The sequence below is a fragment of the Scyliorhinus canicula genome, chromosome 8 (genome assembly GCF_902713615.1).
Source record: "Scyliorhinus canicula chromosome 8, sScyCan1.1, whole genome shotgun sequence".
Taxonomy (NCBI): Eukaryota; Metazoa; Chordata; class Chondrichthyes; order Carcharhiniformes; family Scyliorhinidae; genus Scyliorhinus; species Scyliorhinus canicula.
In genome coordinates, this window is record NC_052153.1 from 70040212 (window position 1) to 70062107 (window position 21896).

Here is a 21896-nt window from a genome sequence, read left to right on the forward strand (position 1 = left end):
CTCTCCCTGGATCAAGACCAGGACAGGTGTGCTAAGCACCGTCCTCCAAATTATAGCACACTTATCCAAGACTGTCCCTGCTTTCTGGCCCTGATGACTTGTGCAATGTCCCAGGATTGTCTCTGCTTTGTGACCCCAATTATTTCCTCCCCCATTGTTGTGAGTCTCTGCTCTCTTCCCTAGCCACTCCTATACCTCCCAGCACATTCCCTTGCCTATTGTAGCTACCCCGCCTCTCATTCTAGATCCCTCAACAACCAGGAACAGTTTGATTTATTTAACCTGTCCCATTTTAATAATTGTAAGCATCTCTTCCACATAATGTGCAATGTGCTGATGAAAAAAACCGCAATGACAAAAGGTGTGTATTATTCATAAGTGAATGCAGTCCAAGATTAGTTCATTTACTATCGAAGGAGCTCGGCAGGGAGGTAATGTTTCAGCTATCTACCTAAATATTCAACAATTTATTAATAATTGAGAAGGGAGTGCATTTCTCCTCAGTTCCAGTGTGAGGCTGGAGTACGACACAACAGTGAAACATGGACCTATCTGTCCTGCCAAATAACAACCATCCTAACAAATTTCTGCAGTTAGATGTAAAAGCATTGGCCACAAGTCCTGGTTTGAACCAAATTGGTTTTCCAGGTCTCTCAGGCGCAGCTCTGAGTGGTCGGCAGTGGCACAATCTGGTCTATTCACAGGTAAGTGGGTCAAAACAACTTCACAGGTGTGCTTTCGATTTGAGAATTGAAAGTACATCCTTGTAGAAAAATGGTCTTGAATTTTTTAAAGAAATATCTTAAAGTCACTGACCTAAATTAAAAGATACGAAACATTCATATAAATGACTCTTTAAATATAATCATATTAAGTCTGGATTTTAATTAGTTGAGTGCACTTTGTAATTGTTCCTTGCATCTATTCAGAAGTAATTTGTGTTAAATCGCTATTTTTGTGAAATCAAATACGTGTTGGTAACTACTTCTAATTTTTTTTTAAATCAATTGAATCAGACTGGCAGTAGAGTCAACATGTGCAATATGATCACAAATGAATTCCAATGATAGTGCTGTGAATTACATCATTGCGTTGTCACTGCACTGTTTTGTATTCAATGTCTTCTAGACTAAAGAAGCATCAAAGATGATCGGCTTACGATTGCATGGTGATAGCCCTGTTCTCATTGATAAAGTCCTTAGCAAACATATCACTCCTCTAACCTTGAAGTCCACCATCAAGAGGAATCCCTTGTATGCAGATATAAGGACAGACAACAGCTGGCAACAGAACAAGGCTCACCCCTCCTGGACAATTCAGGATTATGACAGACAGTCATTACAAACAAATCTAGCTGACCATTTAAGCAAGGTGATATATTACAAAATGTATTGTGAATAGATACACATATTTTAACTTCAGTTTATATACCGTGTCTTGCGCTTAACAGCTTATCAAATGTTACAGTGCTGTTCACGGACATAGGACATTAGGGCAACATTGGGCAATAGTACAGTGTTGGAGATATTTATTAAAGGAGCAATCAAAGATAAAGCGGGTGATTTTAAGTCTGATCTAGCCGTGTGTAGGATCGTTGGCGCAGGTGGAAAATCCCCCGAGAATAGGGAAACGCAGTTCTCGCCAGGGTGATCACGTATGCTGATTTTCTCCACCCCTCGCCGGTGACATCACAAGGTTCACGCCCTTTGTGGGTGTGATCCTCATCTCAATAGATTTGCATCAGTTTCAATGTTATTAGCAGGACCGTGCCACATGATCACCCCTCACTAAATATTCATACCTCGCCATCATGACATCATGTTGCTGAGGTTTACAACAAGCTTGGCCAGAAAAAAAGCAGTCAAGGGGTGCCTCCAAGGATAGCCCCCGGGGTGAAGGCGAACATGCACATGCAGTGCCGGGACATCGCTACTGGGTGCCCCATGAGGGGTGCATTTATGTGTGGTGGGGGGCGGGGGGAGGAGAGTGGATACTTCTGGGGGGAATGCCCAGGGGTTTGGGTGGGGGGGGATTGGAATGCTGGCAAGTGTTATCAGGCATAGGGAGAGGGTAGGGGAAGCCCACAATAGCTCTGTGATGGATGCTGGAGGCCGTTAGGCTGCCGCACTGATCTGTGGAGCCAGTTGCCGGATCCATGACGTCCTGCCCCATCAGAGTGACGGCGTAAACCATGCCCACTCTTTACTTTCTCTAAGAGGCTCAAGTTCGAAGAAAAATCTGGGGCGGGATTCTCCAACCCCCCGCCGGCGTCAATCCCGCCCCCGCTGTGTCCCGAATTCTCCGGCACTGGTGATCCGGCGGGGGCGGGAATCGCTGCGCGCCGGTCGGCGTGCCCCCCCAGCGATTCTCCGGCTCACGATGGGCTGAAGTCCCGCTGCTGTCATGCCTCTCCCGCCGGCGTGGATCAAACCACCTACCTTACCGGCAGCAGCAGGCGGCGTGGGCGGGCTCCGGGGTCCAGTGGGAGGCGCGGGGTGATCTGGCCCTGGGGGGTGCCCCCACGGTGGCCTGGCCCGCGATCGCGGTCCACCGATCGGCTCATAACCTTCCACCTCAAGCCGGCATGTTGATCTCCTGCCATGGTCCCACTCCTGGGTTATTTTTTAAAAATAAATTTAGTGTACCCAATTAATTTTTTTCCAATTAAGGCACAATTTAGCGTGTTCAATCTATCTATCTTGCACATCTTTGGGTTGTGAGGGCACAACCCATACAAACACGGGGAGAATGTGTAAACTTCACACAGAGGCGGGATCAAACCTGGGACCACGGCGCCCGTGAGGCAGCAGGTCTAACACACTGTGCCACCGTGCTGCCCAGCTTCTGGGCTATTTTTGAACTGGGGTATCGTGGAGAGGAAGAGGGCAGTGACAGTTACCCACTCGCAAACTGTATTGTTCCCGTCGGCATGCAAACAAGGTGCAAATGGTGATAGGTAGAAGCCAAGTTCTTTCTATAAAATACTGTTTCCAAACATTTTATTACGTTCACATGAATATCCTCGATATGCTAATTTATCACGTGCTTCTCAGTTAAAATAAATATGTCTGTTAATAAGGCCAGGATTCTCCCCTACCCGGCGGGGCGGGGCGGGGGGGGGGGGGGGGGGGGGGGTCCCGGCGTAGCGGAGTGGCGACAACCACTCCGGCGTCGGGCCTCCCCAAAGGTGCGGAATTCTCCGCACCTTTAGGGGCTAGTCCGTTGGCGCCGGAGTGGTTGGCGCCATCCCGACTGGCGCCAAAACCGGCGCCAACGGCCTTTGATGCCCGCCGACCGTCGTCGGGGCTGGCTGAAAGGCCTTCGCTTGTTCGCGCATGCGCCGGTGTGTCAGCGGGCCCTGACGTCACCACCGGCCTCCACCATGCGGTAGGAGGGGGTCCCTTCTGCTTCTGCCATGGTGGAGGCCGTGGCGGCGGCGGCTGAAGAAAAAGAGTGCCTCCACGGCACTGGCACGCCCGCCGATCGGTGGGCCCCGATCGCAGGCCAGACCACCGTGGGGGCACCCCCCGGGGTCCGATCGCCCCGCGCCCCCCCCAGGACCTCGGGGGCCCACTCGCACCACCAATCCCGCCGCCACCAGAGGTGGTTGAAACCACGTCGGCAGGATTGACCTGTAGGCGGCAGTACTTCGGCCCATCGCGGGCCAGAGATCACCGCAGGGGGCACGCCGATCGGCGGGGCGTGATTCCCACTCCCGCCGATTCCCGGGTGGTGGAGAATTCCGGCCATGGCGGGGGCGGGATTTACGCCGGCCCCGGGCGATTCTTCGATCCTGCGGGGGGTCGGAGAATTCCGCCCAATATTGCATGCCACATTTTTAAAAAATAAAATTAGAGTACCCAATTGATTTTTTCCAATTAAGGGGCTATTTAGTGTGTCCAATTCACCCACCCTACACATCTTTGGGTTGTGGTGGCAAAACCCACACAAACACAGGGAGAATGTGCAAACTCCACATGGACAGTGACCCAGAACCAGGATCGTACCTAGGACCTCGGTGCCGTGAGACAGTAATGCTAACCCCTGCACCATCGTGCTGCCCACATGCCTAATTTTAACAACACAATTTAACTTCTTTGCATGTGAACTCATAATCTTGCATATATTTTTTCATTTAAAAAAATATATCCCACGCATTGAACATTACAATTTCTGCCATAACTTCCTGCTTCATTTCTCTCTTCTTTACGTGATGAACCATTTGCAAACCTTGATTAATATGAAAATGAAAATCGCTTATTGTCACGAGTAGGCTTCAATGAAGTTACTGTGAAAAGCCCCTAGTCGCCACATTCCGGCGCCTGTCCGGGGAGGCTGGTACGGGAATCGAACCGTGCTGCTGGCCTGTTTGGTCTGCTTTAAAAGCCAGCGATTTAGCCTTGTGAGCTAAACCAGCCCCTGATAGTCAAGATCCGGAGTGCTAAATATGCTTCCTGTCACAATCTCGCCAGGCCAGTCTACCGACACCATGCCCTTTTATTTACATAATGGAAAAAGGCCACAGCCGCGGCTGACAGGACAAGTCCAAGCCCAGGGGAGCTACAGGTTATCTTCCAGGGTTGAAGAAGCGGGTTTTAAACTTCCAAGGCTCGTTTCCCATTGGGGGAGTTCCCACCAGTTCAATAGGGAAGTTCATAATCCACAAATCCCACGGTGAGATCTATTATTGATCTCCACGTTCTTCATGGCCACCATAACATCCCTCCCCGCTTAAATATGTTTCTCCCCCAGTGTCCCCGCTGCGAGAAAGTCCCTTCCACCTCTTGGTGATCAGTCTGAGGTGAGCTGAAGTTGTGACCAGATCTGGTGTGTAAACTGAATTTGGGATCTTTGTTTCTAGAGAGAGCACTGATGTGTTACTGATATGGGTTCCTCTTCAGGGTCATCTTCAGTCAGGGCACCAGCTTCACAGTCCATGTCCCTGTTATCCGGAGCTTGGCTTTGAACTGTTGCCCGGTGCTGGGGGCAGCCAGCTTCATGGCTGGTAATGAGGCTTATTCAGGGGCGGACCCTCTGCTCCTGAGGTGGTCCAAGTGTTTCTTTACGACTTTGCCCTGGACCTTCACTTTGTCCAACACTGGTCCTGTGTTTTCCATTATTATTCCAGTCGTGACCATCTCCGAAATGCCTCACGTAAACCTGATCTTCTGTTCTGGTTCTGGTTCTCTTGTTAGGACTCCACCCTCCCCACCAGGTTTGGGAACAGTAGGCTTCATCTCGTTCAAAACCGTCGTCAAACTCTCATTGGCAGGTCCCATAATCGAATAAAAATCCTGCCAATTTGGTCTCTATGAATGCCGCAGGTTGTTTCTTCATGCCAGTTTATAAAGTTCTGCCGGCCCACTTGATGACGGATGATAAGGTGCTGCTCTAATGCCATTGGATAGCATGAAGCTTTGCAACTAACTACTGGCAAAGGAAGTGCCATTATCAGAAGTCAGGGGCAAGATTCTTCCTCTGTGAGACTATGTTCTCCCGCCAAAGCTGAATAGCTCCTGATTTGCGCTCACGCAGGGAGCAGAAATCAGGAAGCGATTCCTAACATTAAGACATTTAAAAAAATGTTTATAAACATCAACCTTGATTGACAGCTCCTGGACCACATCAAAGAGAGTTAAAGGTTAGTTTCACAACTGACTACTTCAAAGTCATTCAAGCGTGAAGGGAGATGAATGGAACAATGCAGACAGCTGGGTGTGTGGGTAAGCTGTCAATCACAGCCTAGTAAAATCAATATGGAAGCGAAAAAAATGAAAGACGTGCAGATCAAAGATCTGAGGGGGGTTTAAACACAGCTGACTGGTTTTCCCATTCCAGGAACTGACAGGTGCTGTTTTCTCTGTCTGAGCCAGCAAGTACATCGCCCAGGTGAGTATTAAAGCAGTGATTTTTTTCACTGCCTGTCTGGAGTGCTCTCTAGCTTCCAGACAGCGCTCTCGCTTCTGGGAGGCTTCCAGACAGGAGATTCTCTTCTGGGTGGTCTCTGGGGGAGTCTCTTTAATTAGGGGGTCTCTGGGAAGTGGTGGGGGTGGCAGGTCTTGCTTTGTGGCATGGGGGGGGGGAGGTGACACTCCAATGGACTTTGGGGGCAACTCCCTTAAAGAGTTACCCTCTTGGCCCACCGCGAGGTCCACCATGTCAGGTACACACTTGTCAAGACCTGACCAATTCTCAACGTGATCCCCGGCCCAAAGGACCCTAGAATTCCGTGGGCCTGGAGAATATGGTGCCCGGCCCATTAATAGGGTGCAAATGGATCTTAGCACATGCAGAAACTCTGTAGTAATTTCTCAAGTGTAGCGTGGGAGGCAGTGGAGCTCATGCCCCCGCTGCCCCCTTGGGGTGGGGATGTGTTTGGCGTCAGCCCTGTGTGCTTTGGGATTTCTGCTATGGTACCCTCTTGTGTGCCTTCACACATTGCCCCTTCTGGCTCCCCTATCCTACTTAGGCTAGAGCGGCTGCCCCTCTCCCCGTATAGAATGCTGGTTGCTGCAAAACCCCAAAGACTGCCACTAGCAGGCATCGCTCCACCCTCACCCCCACAACCTTGGACATCGCCTTGAAAAAGGCTGTCCAATACCGATGAGTCTGGGGCAAGACCAGAACATATGGGCATGGTTAGCTGGGCCTCCTTGGCAGCGTTTACATTTGTCTGCCACCTCCGGGAAGAACCCGCTCATTCGTGTTCTGGTTAAGTGCACCTTGTGCATTACCTTTAGCTGAGTTAGGCTCAGCCCTGCACATGAGGAGGTGGGGTTTGCCTTGTGCAATGCTTAGATTCAGAGTCCTCCCCTATCTCTATGCCTAACTCTTCCTCCCACTTCTCCCGCATCTCGTCCAGTGGTGACTGTACCTCCTCTAGTATCTGTCCGTATATGTTCGCTCAGTTCCCATCCCCTAGTTCACCCGTAGTCTTAAAATCGCCAAAGAGGTGAACTGATTGTTCTGTTTAAGGACAGGGACGACAGGCACAGCCCACTCTGTGAACTGTACGTGTGTTACGATGCCTAGATTTTCCAGGTGCTCAAGTTTGGATTCCACCTTTTCCAATAAGAAGTATTGAACCGGTCTCGTTCTAAAATATCTCAGCATAATATTGGGGTTGACATAAATCTTGGCTTTGGCTCCTCTTATAGAACATAGAACAGTACAGCACAGAACAGGCCCTTCGGCCCTCGATGTTGTGCCAAGCATTGTCTGAAACCAAGATCAAGCTATCCCACTCCCTGTAATTCTGGTGTGCTCCATGTGCCTATCTAATAACCACTTGAAAGTTCCTAAAGTGTCACAACAGGCAGTCCATTCCACACACTAACCACTATCTGAGTAAAAAAATCTATCTTGGACATTCCTCCTATATCTCCCACCCTGAATCTTATAGTTATGCCCCCTTGTAACAGCTACATCCACCTGAGGAAATAGTCTCTGAATGTCCACTCTATCTTCCCAAGTCCTTCCTGGAAAACCTCAGCGTATTTCCTGATGACTTCATACCGTCCTCTCATGCCCAGCCTGATGATTTCCAACCAGTTCAGCCTTATCCACTGGAGACAATCTCTTCCCATTAGGCTTGGCCTAATGATGAGTGGGAGTCAGGCCGATTGCTGCCTGTAAATCACTGGGGTCATTCAGAATGGGGTCATTCAGAATGGTTCTCCTGTGTAGGTGGCTAAACTGGCCTTGATGTCTTCCAAGCTCAAAAGTTGAATATCAGTTTGGAAGTGATCCTATGTCTGCTCGCCGATAATGGAGACTGCAGTTCCATCATTATTGGGTGACCTTGGTTGTAATGATGCGATTTAGTTACATTGACACTGTTTCTGGTAATGGGTGTACCTGCATGGTGCAGGCCCATTCTGGACTTGACTTCTACTCTGAACAGCAAGCGTTTTATCTATTTCTATAACTTTGTCTTGCCTGTGCCCTTTGGCAGTGCTTATAATAATCCATCGTCTGGCAATCTGCAATGCTCTGGAACATGTTCCCTAACATTCTCAGGGCTGTCATTGCATTTTCCTGACTGCCGGGTGATGAAAATTGAGTTCCGATATTTAATGAACAGTCTGACATCTTACCTACACAAGTGCCCTGTTGAGAAATGGTCACTGTTACATGTGGCCCCTCCCCCTAACCAGAAGACATTGCTGACTGATGCTCCTCCGAGCTCATGAGCCCCTTTTTTCTACATTTTCCAGTGATAGAGCTATTTTGATGGTTTTTTAAAAATCCAGGTTAGGGTTCCCCGAATAATTATTTTTGGGTTATCAAGTTGTTTATTCCACATACCAATCTGTTGCCCAACATTTGTTCAAGAATGGTCCGAAATCACAATGTTCTGCCAGTTTTCAAAATCTGGCCCAACATTTGGTCATAATTCTCCAGGGTTCTCCCTGCTGTGTTAAAGTGATATATCTGGAGTAGAACAGAGGGCTTTGGATCATAGTAGTTTTTTGCCAAGTTTACTTACTCATTAAAGGTCTTTGAGTCAGGGGCATTTGGATAGGTCAGATCTTTTACCACGCTGAATATTGGGGCCCCCGGTAGCATGGTGGCGCAGTGGGTTAGCCCTGTTGCCTCATGGCACCGAGGTCCCAGGTTCGATCCCGGCTCTGGGTCACTGGCCGTGTGGAGTTTGCACGTTCTCCTCGTGTTTATGTGGATTTCACCCCCACAATCCAAAGATGTACAGGTTAGGTGGATTGGCCGCGCTAAATTGCCCCTTAACTGGAAAAAATTAATGGGGCACTCTAACTTAAAAAAAAAAGAATATCGGGGCCCCGGACCATGTCAGTAAGGTCATTTTCTGTTTGTCATCTCACTCAATATTATGAGCTCAGTAAAAGTGAGGCATGCGCTCTGCATATTGGGCTCAATCTTCTCCGCTGTCATCATGGGTTGCAAGTTTACCGAAGAAAGGCATTTTTTTTTCTTACTGGAGAAGTGCTTGTTCTCGACAATGAAGGTTGCTCAGAGAAGAAAACTTGTTTACTCCTTATCGCCGATGAAACACTCTCACCAATGTCATGTGAGAGACCTTTCAGAAATGGGTGTTTAAGAAATGCAACTTTAAGAAATGGGTGTTTATCAGTGATGTCAGAGTGTGGGTGGCGCTGGGCTGTCTATCAGCTTTTTTACTTTCATTTTAGGCTGTTTGCTGCAGGGTGTGTTTTAGTTTAGTTTTCAGTGTTGGAGCTGAAGCCAGACCAAGCAGGTGTACTGTTGATCTCTCTGCCATGAAAAGACTATGGGCGGAATTCTCCGCTCCCGGGAAAAAAGACGTGGCGGCTTGATCTTGCGGGGCGGCAGAGGGGAAATAGTGCGTCCGATTGAGACGCCGGCCCGACGATCGGTGGGCACCGATTGCGGGCCTGTCCCCTCCCGAGCACAGTCATGGTGCTCATTCCCCACCAGGCCCCCTACAAGCCCCAAACGGGCATATCCACGCCCGTTTCACGATGGCAGCGACGAGGTGTGGTTGCCGCCGTTGTGAAACAGTCGCGAACGGCAGGCCGCTCGGCCCCTCCTGGTCGGAGAATGGCCGGTCGCCGCTTTTCATGGCGATTCTTCCGAGCCGGGGGGGGGGGGGGGGGGGGGGGGAGAGGAGGGTGAGAATCGCGGGGACACGAGGGGGGCATGAAATTTGTCAGGGGGCCCTCCCGCGATTCTCCCTCGTGGCGTGGGGAGCGGAGAATCGCGCCCTATCTCTTGATCATTTGGTGAATTCGGAATTATAAATGTTTCCAGCAGTAAATGTAAACCTGATGTTCTTCTGTTAAAAGGTATTTCTTTTGTCTTCTGGATGTTGTTTGAGAAGTTATTAAGGATTACTTAGTGTTGTAATCTTTGGAGGTTGTATTTGAATTGATGGTTGCTAAGATGTTCACTGTATGTTTTAAAAAGGTTAACTTGAGTTCATAGAATAAACATTGTTTTGCTTTAAAAAATACTTTTCCATTTCTGCTGTACCACACCTGTAGAGTGGGCCATGTGCACCCCATACGACAATCTATTAAAGGTTGTGGGTCATGTCAACTCCATGATACACTTTGGGTTTCTCTAAGCCCTGGCCCATAACACCAAGGGCAGCCTTCTAAAACCATACCCTTTGATTCACAAAATGGAAAAGGCCGCTGCCTCAGCTTACATGACAAACCCAAGCCTGGCGACGTACAGAATACCGGCCCAGGTTGAAGCAATGGGATTTGAACTCCCGCTGCTCCTTTTGTAATGGGCGAGCTCCCGCCAGTTCAATAGGGAAGTTCATACGCCATGAAGATCTATTGATGAACCCCATGACCTTAGTTTTTTTATTTTTTCTAAAAAAAAATTATTAGGGTATTTGTAGTTTTTATAATAGTAACAATAACAGCAACATAAACATGGTACATAAAACATTTCCATCCCTATCACGTTCTTCACCCCCAGTAATGAAACAATAGCCTAACTCCCCCCCCCCCTTAGATTTCTGCCTCTGCTGACATTTTAATTTGCTCCGAGAAAGTCGAAGAACGGCTGCCACCTCCGGACGAACCCTAACATTGACCCTCTTTGGGCGAACTTTATTTTCTCGAGACTGAGAAACCAGGTCATGTCACTAACCCAGGTTTCTAATTTTGGGGGCTGTGAGTCCCTCCACATTAACAGTATCCGTCTCCGGGCGACCAGGGAGGCAAAGGCCAAAACGTCGGCCTCTTTCGCCCCTGGACTCCCGGCTCTTCCGACACTCCAAAGATCACTACCTTCGTACTCGGCACCACCCGTGTTTTAAGTTCCTTGGAGATAGGCTTAGCAAAACCCTGCCAAAACCCTCTAAGCTTCGGGCATGCCCAAAACATGTGGACATGATTTGCTGGACCTCCCGCACACCTCACACACCTGTCCTCTGCCCCAAATAACTTGCTCATCTGGGTCACCGTCATGTGTGCCCTGTGGACTACCTTAAATTGTATCAGGCTAAGCCTGGCACATGATGAGGATGTGTTAACCCTGCTTGAGGCATCCGCCCACAGATCCGCCTCGATCTCTCCCCCGAGCTCATCTTCCCACTTGCCCTTTAGTTCCCCTATCTGAGTTTCCTTCAACTCCATAAGCTCTTTGTAGATATCTGATACCTTCCCCTCTCCCACCCATGTTCTGGAAACTACCCTGGCCTGTCTCCCCCATGGTGGCAGCAGCGGGAAAGTTGGAACCTGCCTTTTCAAAAGATCCCTTACCTGCAGATGTCTAAACCCATTCCTTGCTGGCAGTTCAAATTTCTCTTCCAAATCCTTCAAACTAGGGAAGCTCCCCTCTATAAATAGATCTCCCATCCTCTCAATTCCTACTCTCTGCCATCTCTGAACCCTCCATCCAGTCTTCCCGGCAGAAACCGATGGTTGTTGTAAATCGGGGCCCAGACCGATACTCCCTCCGCTCTCCTATATTTCCTCCACTACCCCCAGACTCTCAGAGCTGCCCATACCACCGGGCTTGTGGAGTACCAGGCTGGCGAGAACGGCAGAGGTTCCGTTATCAGTGCTTCAAAACTTGTGTTCTTAAACAATGCAGCCTCTACTCGCTCCCACACCAACACCCCACTATCCACTTCCTAATCATGGCTATATTAGCTGCCCAGAAGTAGTTACAAAAGTTCAGCGGTGCCAACCCCCCTCCTCCCGACTACGCTCCAACAACACTTTCTTCACTCGTGGGGTTTTACCCGACCACACAAAGCCCAAAATCACCTTATTCACCCGTTTAAACCCATGACCTTCATGGCCACCAGAATACTTCCATACCAAGGACAAAAGCTTACTTTCGAGCTGAAGGAAAATGCATCACCTTCTTGTAAGAGGTGCACACAAGAGGCCTGCAAACCTACCACTCTTGGCACTACCGTCAAACCTCAGCACTAAGCAAATTTTCAAAGATGCGACGAATGTAAGAAACTGCCATATTTTATATATATTTTTTGCAGTAATGTTAGTGAAACTTGGGATAAGATGCATGCAAACAGTTTATCAGTGAAAGCTGGAAGTAAGGGGCCATAAAAGTGAAGTAATCATTGACATATCAGCTGAAGGGCTATGCTAATAGTATATTATTTATGTTGAAAGGACAACTGAAAGGTTCTCTCTCCAAAGATTCCGCAAAGAGAAAAGCAAGTAGAAACCTGGTTGTTATATTGATTTGCTTAATTGGAATACAGAGGCAGATTTAGGGAGTAAGTTAGAGTCAGAAAATAGGCCTGAAGAAGAAGGAGTTGGAAAGGCATAGAGTATATCACTTAAAAGGTTGGAGTTGAAGGCAAAAGAAAAGGAAATTCTAGAGGGAGGAGTAACCCCTCCTAGTTCAAATCCTAGTGGGGGCATGTTTAAGTATGTTCATACTATGCCAAGGTTTGATGAGAATCATTTTAATCTATTCTGGTAAAGTAACGAAACAACTGAATTGGCCAACAACCATGCGAGTATTATTGGTTCAATCAAAATTAGTAGGTAGAGCTAGTGAAGTGAGAGGAGGCATCTAATCATTATGATGTGGTGAGAAAAGCCATCTGAAGTGCTTATGAACTGGTGCCAAAAGCTTATAGATAGAAGTTTAGAAATTTAAGGAAAGAACCAGGTGAGATGTATATAGAATTTGAAAGGATCAAACAAAATAATTTTGCGAGGTGGATAAGAGCATTAAAAATAAACCAAATATATGAAGTTCTTACAGAAATGATTATCCAGGAGGAATTTGAAGATTCACTTCCTGCTGTAGTGATAATTCATGTGGAAAAGCATCGGGCTAAAACTGCTAGATAGCCAGCAGTAGAAATGGCAAATGATTTTGAATTAATTCATAAATCAAGATTTGGTTTTCAATGTAATTTTCAGCCTGTGAAGGATAGGAACTGTGGAAATGAAAAATCCACATGTGGTAAAAGCTAAAGGGGTAACTTAATACTGGAGGTACTAAAGAGATTTCTCCTCAGGTTATAAAGGAAATATAGGAGAGTGGAAGAGAGATAAAGGGCTGGATTCTCCATCCACTCACGGCATTGGGAGTCTCCTGTCCCGCTGCAGTGAATGGGAGATTTGGCAGAGTGTAAAATTCACCATCTTCATTAGCAGCGGCAGGGGGCCTGACTCACAATGGAAAAGTGTGGCCAAGAAAACATAAATATTTTCATTGTAATAAAGTTGGACACACAAAGTTGCAGTGTTGGTACTGAAGAAAATTATTGGGAAGACAGAGTTGTTAAAACAAGTTAGGCCAGTATGGTTTATTAAAATGGCTAAATAAACCATGGTTGCAGCTGAAGAGGTGCAAAGGAGTGGAAAGCCTATTTATATGTTGGTTTATAAGCAGGTCCCAGAACTTTTTAAAGATGTGAGGGTAAGACTTACTCATGTGTGCAATGTGGAGTAGGTAAGGAGGTAAAAATTTTAATGGATACAGGGGCAAGTCAATGTTTAATGGTGAGAGATAAGGAGATATGCAGTTCTGAAGTATTGCCAGAAAAGGTGAATAAGGTTGCGATTCACCAGAAGAGTTTCCATGTCGGGTTTTAGATACGTTTAGCGGGGTTTTTCTCGGTACTGCACTAAGAAACATATCACCATTCAAAAATACTTTGATCTTTACTTTGGCCTCGGGGAGAGTTTATCCGCTGAAGCTGCACTTAGAGTGATCTTCTGCTGGAGAGCTGAAGCTCTTCTCCACCCCCACTCCCACTCCCACTTTCAGGACATCCCTTGTTTTCGAGCCCAATATCTCTCCCCAACTTTGGGAGCCCCCGGGAACCCCCTCCCCCTTGCCTCCTCTTCCTGGTAAAGCCGCTCGGGCCTGATCCCTGGCAGTGCCAACCAGCACCTGAGCACACTGGCACTGCCAGCCTGTCACTCTGACACTGTCCCTGCCAACCTGTCAATGCTAAGGTGACAGTCTGACAGTGCCAAGGTTCCTGAGTGCCAGGGGCAGTGCCTGTGTACTATCCTGCCCTATCCCTGACCACCCATGGGTCTCCAATGGGGTGGGATACTCCTCGAGGTGCCATTCCGGCTGGTCCACATTTGTGGTGAGGTCTAGCAGGACCAGCTGTTGAGCCAAGCGGCAGGAGAATCTGGCAAGCGTATATTTAAATGAGCCATATTCTGTTGGAGTTCCCAAGACCTTTCAAGCGTTGCAAATCTCACAACATCCAACAGCCTCGTCCTGACACCAAGTCAGGCATGACGAGGTCATTGAATCACGCCCAATATGTAGAATTAGTGGTGATAGGAGTACTGTGCCACTATGTAAGATGAAGTTAGAGAGTCCTGTGAGAAGTGGTGAAGTGGTGCTCGGAGTCATAGAGAAATTACCTTTTCAGAGGTACTGTTTATCCTGTTTAATGATTAAAGCTGGATCACAGGAGGCCATTCGGCCCATTGAGTCTACACTGGTCCTTGGAAAGAGCACCCCACCCAAGCCCATGCCTCCACCCTATCCCCGTAACCCAGTAACCTCACCTAACCTTTTGGACAGTGATGCCTTATATGGTTGAAAAGCTAGTGGAAAGTCAAACAACTGAGGTGTTGCAATAAGCATATCTTGGGTGTTTCCAGATTGTGTGGTAACAAGATCACAAAGCCACAGGTTAATACAGGAGAAGGAGAAATCATGGAGTAACGATAGGGAGGCTGGCGATCAGTTATCAGAAACAATCTTTGACCAGGTTGTTGACAAAGAGCAACCTTTCATCTCAGGGTAACATTGATGCAGAGATCTAACATTGTATCCAATCCATGAGCGCCGCCTTTGGACACCTACAGTGAGAGTCTTTGACAACCGTGACATCTGTGCTGATACTAATATCCTTGTGTACAAGATAGTCGTCCTCCCAATTCTTCTATGTGGCTCAGAAACCTTGACTACATACAGATGCCACCGCAAGGCCCTGGAGAGTTACCATCAATGCTGTCTGAGATGGATTCTCGGTAACAGCTGGGACGACAGGCTAACTAACATTGGTGTCCTTGAAGGAGCCAAGAGTACCAGCATCGAGGCCATGATCATCCAAAACCAACTCTGCTGGACCGGCCATGTGCTTAGGATGCCAGAGAACCAATTGCCAAAGAAAATCTTCTTCACCCAACTGAAGGAAGGCACCCGAACTAAAGGAGGACAAAGGAAGCTCTTCAAAGACACTCTGAAGGATAACCTCAAGAAATGCAACATAGATGTCAATATCTGGGAGAACCTTGCTCAGGAGAAACCGACCTGGAGGAACCTTCTGATTGAAGGGACCCAATTCTTTGCGAACACCCGATGGCAAGGAGGGACCTGGAAAGGCCTGGGAAAGGTATTCCAGAAGACTTAAGCACAGAGACCAATCCCAACGCCGGAACCATCTGCCAAATGTGCGGTCAGAGGTGCAGCTCTAGGATAGAGTTGATCAGACACGCAAGGACCCACAGAACCCATGACCAGTGACACAGAGTTTCTTTGGTGCATTATCGCACTCGTTAGCAAGTGATCCCCGAAGAAGACCTGGTTGGCTCCAACCCTAGGTTTCCATGGTAGAGTTGCTAGGTGTAGTACAAAGAGGTTGAGATGATGAATCACTGGCCATGCAGGATCAGCCTATCTTGAATAGTTTGCTCCTGGCGCATAGGGAAGAATGTGCAGAGCTCGTGGGGAAACTCCTTTGGGGACTGGGACCTGTTTTTCAAAATTACTTAATGAAGTTGGCTATATATGAAATCCGCCTGTAAGGCTTCCTTAAGTTTCTCAACTCGACGAGATGAGGGGGCGTGTATGGTCATGAAGTCAATGTCCTCCTCATTATCTGCCTGGTCAGTGGTAAGTAGGAAGGCTCTGGAAAGAACATCAGCAAGGTACAATGCCTTACCATGTTTATAAATAAGTTGTAGCTCTGTAGCTTCAGCATCATGCGCTGTAGTTGTGTAAACGCATCGTGAAGAGACTTTTTAAGAATAGTGATGAGTAACTGATGTTCGGTTACAACACTTACAGGATGACCATATATGAAGTCATGAAATTTCCGACAAGCGAAGATGAGGGAAAAGAGTTTCTTCTTGATTTGGGCATAACGTGTCTCAGTGTCAGTGAGGGCCCTTGATGGGAAGGCTAATGGTCTGCCATCTGGACGCAAACTGCACCAAGACTGTGCTGGGAGGAATCTGCAGATAGGAGTACAGGGGCTCGAGTATCAAAGTATTGTAGTACTGGAGGAGTCGAGAGTGCCTGCTTGAGCTGATCAAATGCAATAGTATGATGCTCCTGCCAACACCATTCAGCATCTTGGTGGAGGAGTTGATGAAGAGCTACGGTGATGTCACTGCAACTAGGAAAGAACTTGGAAACATAATTTGTTACACAAAGGAAATGCTGCAGGGTGTTTGTCCTTGGGAATGGCCATCTGTCGTATAGACTTGGTTTTGTCTAGATCTGTCTTCCCACCATAGCCTGTGAACAAGTGACCCACATAGGGAACATAGTTGACCCCTAATCTACATTTAGCAGGGTTGAGCTATAACTGTGTAGTCCTGATTATGTTGAGGACTAGACAAATAATAATAATAATCTTTATCAGTGTCACAAGTAGGCTTATATTAACACTGCAATGAAATTACTGTGAAAATCCCCCAGGCGCCACATTCCGACGCCTTTACGAGTACACTGAGGGTGAATTCAGAATGCCCAATTCATCTAACAGCACGTCTTTAGGATTTGTGGGAGGAAACTGGAGCACCCGGAGGAAACCCATGCAGACAAGGGGAGAACGCAGGTTCCGCACAGACAGTGACCCAAGGCCGAGAATTGAACCGGGTCCCTGTTGCTTTCTGTGAAGGAACAGTGCTAACCACCATGCTACTGTGCCTCCTATCCACAGACCACAGACCAAGATGCCACCAATGATGATTTTGCAGGGAGGTCTTGCAAAATGCTGCTCCATACAATGTCAGAAAACCTCATTGCCGGTAGAGATTACATAGCGCACTTTGAGGAAACAATATCGGCAATTGGTATTGCCAACTCACATCCAAGGTGCTGAATACCTTGGTTGAGGTTGAGGGGTGACCTGAGTACTACAAGATTATGAGGGACATGGATAGAGTGGATGGGCAGGCACTCTTTCCCAGGGTGGAGGGTTCAGTTATTCAGTTATTTAGGTTTAAAGTCTGTGGGGCAAAGTTTAGAGGAGAAGTGTGAGGCAGGTTTTTTTACACCAAAGGTGTGAGTGTCTGGAAAGCTGGGACCCTGGCGCTGTGAAGCCACAGTGCTATCCACTTGTGCTACCGTGCTGTCCAAGAGTCCTTTCTTTTCAAACGGAGGCCAGGGGAGATTGTGGAGGCAGATAAATTTACGGCATTCAAAAGGCGTCTCGACAAACACATGGATAGGATGGGTATAGAGGGATACGGCACAAGGGAGTACTGAGGGTTTTAGCCAAGGGTGGTATCATGACTGGCCTGTTCCTTTGCTGTGTTGTTCTTTGCTTTTTGTTGGGCATATTTTTGACATTTTTAATCTGTAAGGGAATCAATGGTTATGGGGATAAGGTGGGAAATAGAGTTGAGTATTATCATATCAAATCAGTCATGATCTCATTGAATGGTGAAAGAGACTTGTTGGGCCGAATGACCTACTTCTGCTCCTACATCTTATGTTCACCTATGACCTGTTCCACCTTCTTCATAGGATGATGAGGTCTAACAGTGCCTCATTCAAGTGGACTGGGTCAATACTGTTCCTGACCATGCCGTCTATTTTCACTGCAGCCACCAATGCCAAAATCCACTCCGCGGCCTCGTCTATGGAGCTATGACACCCAGTGTTGTCATGTGGTTCAGTTCATCGCGTACTTTCTGCTTCATTTCTAGGGACACTCTTCTCGGACAATTGACCACGGGTGGTACCGAGTCCTCGAGCCTCATATGGTATATTACAGGTAGTTTCCCAATGGAGTCGCAGTTGAATAGGTCTTTATATTCTATAATTTCTTGAGCCTGGTGTTGTAGAGTGTGTGTGTCTGCACCAAGGTGGATTTACCCCAGTGTGATACTGTCCCAAAGACCTAAAAATGGCTTCACATTTTGGTCAACAAAATTAACCCTGCTTGCGGTGGAGAGTGACCAAACCTTCTGTGTGGATCGTTTGTCGGCAGCACGGTAGCGTTGTGGATAGCACAATCGCTTCACAGCTCCAGGGTCCCAGGTTCGATTCCGGCTTGGGTCACTGTCTGTGCGGAGTCTGCACACCCTCCCCGTGTGTGCGTGAGTTTCCTCCGGGTGTTCCGGTGTCCTCCCACAGTCCAAAGATGTGCAGGTTAGGTGGATTGGCCATGATAAATTGCCCTTAGTGTCCAAAATTGCCCTTAGTGTTGGGTGGGGTTACAGGGTTATGGGATAGAGTGGAGTTGTTGACCTTGGGTAGGGTGCTCTTTCCAAGAGCCGGTGCAGACTCGATGGGCTGAATAGCCTCCTTCTGCACTGTAAATTCTATCTATACACCACGAGGTCCACTTGAGTGTTAGTATCTCGTGCAGCATATGCGTCGATTTCCCGCAACAACTGCCTGGGTAGAACATTACACCTTGCTCCTGTATTGATTTTTATTTTAGTTTTGCCATGCTGCAGGCACTGTTTAACATAATGAAAGTCTCAGCCTTCTCGGTAATGGTGTCGATGCTCTTAGAGTAAAGTGTTTCTGGAGACTCCATGCCTTGGTTACTCTGATTACACTCTTATTAGTTTATCCGGAACCTGGCTGTGATGTGGCTGGTGGTATGGGCAGGCTGCTCTGGCTTAAATCTGCAGAATTTTGTGAAATGGCTCCATTTGCCACACTTGATACAGCGTTCGCCAAACACCAGATACGGAGTTCTGATTTGTTAGTAATGGCTGCCGTTGTTGGCGTGCCCTGTACTGCAAAGACTTTTGCTTCTTTCTGACGTCCCTTCAGCATGCAGGTGCTGATGGCAGATTCCAAGGCTAAACCTTTCTCGCAAAGAAGCTGCTTGTAGACAATATCACTGTGGACCCCTCACACAATGCAAACTCTCACCAATTTGCCAATGAGTGTGCAGCATGTAACTGAACAGACTCATCAAACTTTTGGCTGGTTGTATTGAAGACAAATCAATCCAGTATGAACGTCTTTACTGGCATTCATATGTTTCCTATAACCTTTTCAGCAATATTCCTGGATCCTCTTTCTCATCCTCCGTTTGAAAAAGAAAGGACTCTTGTGCATCACGGTACCACAAGTGGATAGCACTGTGGCTTCACAGCGCCAGGGTCCCAGGTTCGATTCCTCGCTGGGTCACTGTCTGTGCGGAGTCTGCACGTTCTCCCCGTGCCTGCGTGGGTTTCCTCCAGGTGCTCCGGTTTCCTCCCACAGTCCAAAGACGTGCAGGTTAGGTGGACTGCCCATGATAAATTTCCCTTAGTAACCAAAAAGGTTAGGAGGGGGTTACGGGGATAGGGTGGAAGTGAGGGCTTAAGTGCGTTGGTGCGGATTCGATGGGCCGAATGGCCTCCTTCTGCACTGTGTGTTCTGTGTTCTTATTTCACAACCACCTTGGGGCATGCTAAATCTTTGACAAAAATTCTAATTAAGTGGCAACTAAGCGAGGCCAATCCACCAATCTTGCACATCTTTGGGTAGTAGGGATGAGACCCACGCAGACATGGAGAGAATGTGCAAATTCCACATGGACAGTGACCTGGGACCGGGATCGAACCCGGGTCCTCGGCACCATGAGGCAGCAGTGCTAACCACTGCGCCACCGTGCTGACCTGGAACAAGCTAAATCTAAGAGAGTGTACATCTGAGCCGTGTTTGATTTGTCCAATAGACCAGCACCACAGTAGATATGCCACTCTTTTTCAAACTTGTCCAGTTGTCTGCCCCATTTTTGTCAACACGAGCGGGTCGATTCGGCAAGTCCTTGTGTCAACTCCTGACACTGGGTAGAAGTACTGGGTTCCGGGTCGTATGGTGGTGCAGTGGTTAGCATTGCTATCTCCGGCACCCAGGACCTGGGTTCAATCCCAGCCCTGGGTCACTGTCTGTGTGGAATTTGCGCATCTCCCAGTGTCTGTGTGGGTCTCACCCTCACAAACCGAAGATGTGCAAGGTAGATGGATTGGCCACGCAATAATGGCCCCATAATTTAAAAAAAAATAATTGCTGGGTTCCAATAACGGCTGATCAGGGACTAATGACGTAGATGTTTATTAACAGTAACTGAACAGCTCTTATGCTGTGTCTCTGCCTGCGAAAACTCCTGTGCCCCTGGCACATGATCCCTTCTGTACACACGTCATCCCAACATCCACGTGACCACCATGTCTACTACTACCGTAGGTTATTTTCCAACCTCCTGAAAATAGGCCTCAGTTTGGCTCTCACCTAAAAGACAGAACCACTGATTCCTTTGGTACTACACTGGACTATCAAACATGTTCTCATGGTCTAGGAATGGGGTTCAAATACACAAACTTCTACTTTAAAGCAAGAATACAGCCACTGAGCAGAGCGAACACAGTGGTGATTTAAGACAAATAGAATGGGTCCCAAGTTACTGGATGCCTTTGGATTCATCCTTCACCATTCATCCTTTGCTCCCCATTCTTTGTGCCAGAACTCAGCGAGAACAGAGGTGATCGGTGCACAGGACTTGGTACAAGTCTGCTTGTCAAGTAATCAGCACCTTTTTCTCCTGTGTGTATAAATCGTTGTGATTGTTTGAAATTTGGCATTCTTGCATCTGTCCTGATGACTGCAAAATGGAAAGCTTTATCAACATTTCTCTTTTCAGCAATATTCACATTTTATTTATGTTCATTTAGGAGGATCCGAACGACCTGAAGTTTTGGTTGGATGACATTTATACACCAGGATATGATTCTTTACTGAGGAAAAAAGAGTCTGAAATGAAAAGAGCCAAATGCTGTAAACTAGTTTCACTGCTAGTAATAGTAGTCTGCACTTTAATTACTGTCATTACTATATTAATCGTTGTTGTTGGATTCTAAATTGTTGAGCCAACAAAGATTTACATAACAAACTTTAGTAGTCATGTTCATGTTATTTGACACAGAAAGAGGCTGTTCAGCCCATCGTACCTACACTGGCTCTTTGAATTAACTATCCAACGAATCCCATTCCCCTGCTCTTTTCCCATTGTCCTGCAAGCATTTTTTTGTCTCTTCAAATATATATCTGGATCTTTCTGGAAAGTTACCATTGAATCTGCTTCCACCACTCTTTTGGGCAACGCATTTCAAATCACAATAACTCGCAGTTTAAAATAATTTTTCATCTCCCCTTTTGTTCTTTCGCCAACTACCTTAGATCTGTAATAAAACTTAGAATACCTTAGACCTATAATACCTTAGATCTGTATCGTCTGGTTACTGACCCTCCTGTTACTGGATACATTTCCTGCTTATTCACTCCATCAAAACTCTCCTAGTCCCACCCAATCTCTGTAACCACCTCGAACCGAAAACGCTCCGAGATATCAACACTCTAATTCATGGTGTCTCGAAACGTTCTTGCTCTTCTTTTCTAATTATTATAGAATTTACAGTGCAGAAGGAGGCCATTCGGCCCATCGAGTCTGCACCGGCTACTGGAAAGAGCACTCTATCCAAGGTTAACACCTCCACCCTATCCCCATAACCCAGTAACCCCACCCAACACTAAGGGCAATTTTGGACACTAAGGGCAATTTATCATGTCCAATCCACCTAACTTGCACATCTTTGGACTGTGGGAGGAAACTGGAGCACCCGGAGGAAACCCACGCACACACGGGGAGGATGTACAGACTTCGCACAGACAGTGACCCAAGCCGGAATCGAACCTGGGACCCTGGAGCTGTGAAGCGATTG

General features: G+C 47.4%; 1 protein-coding gene across 1 annotated transcript; it reads left to right on the forward strand.

Moving 5' to 3' along the window:
• The first annotated feature begins 542 nt into the window (after nt 1-542).
• LOC119969897 (major intrinsically disordered NOTCH2-binding receptor 1-like) lies at nt 543-21035 on the forward strand. The gene is made up of 3 exons (XM_038803875.1): nt 543-704; nt 1129-1371; nt 20853-21035. The coding sequence occupies exons 1-3, from the start codon at nt 543-545 to the stop codon at nt 21033-21035; spliced, it is 588 nt and encodes a 195-aa protein (XP_038659803.1).
• The last annotated feature ends 861 nt before the right edge of the window (nt 21036-21896 follow it).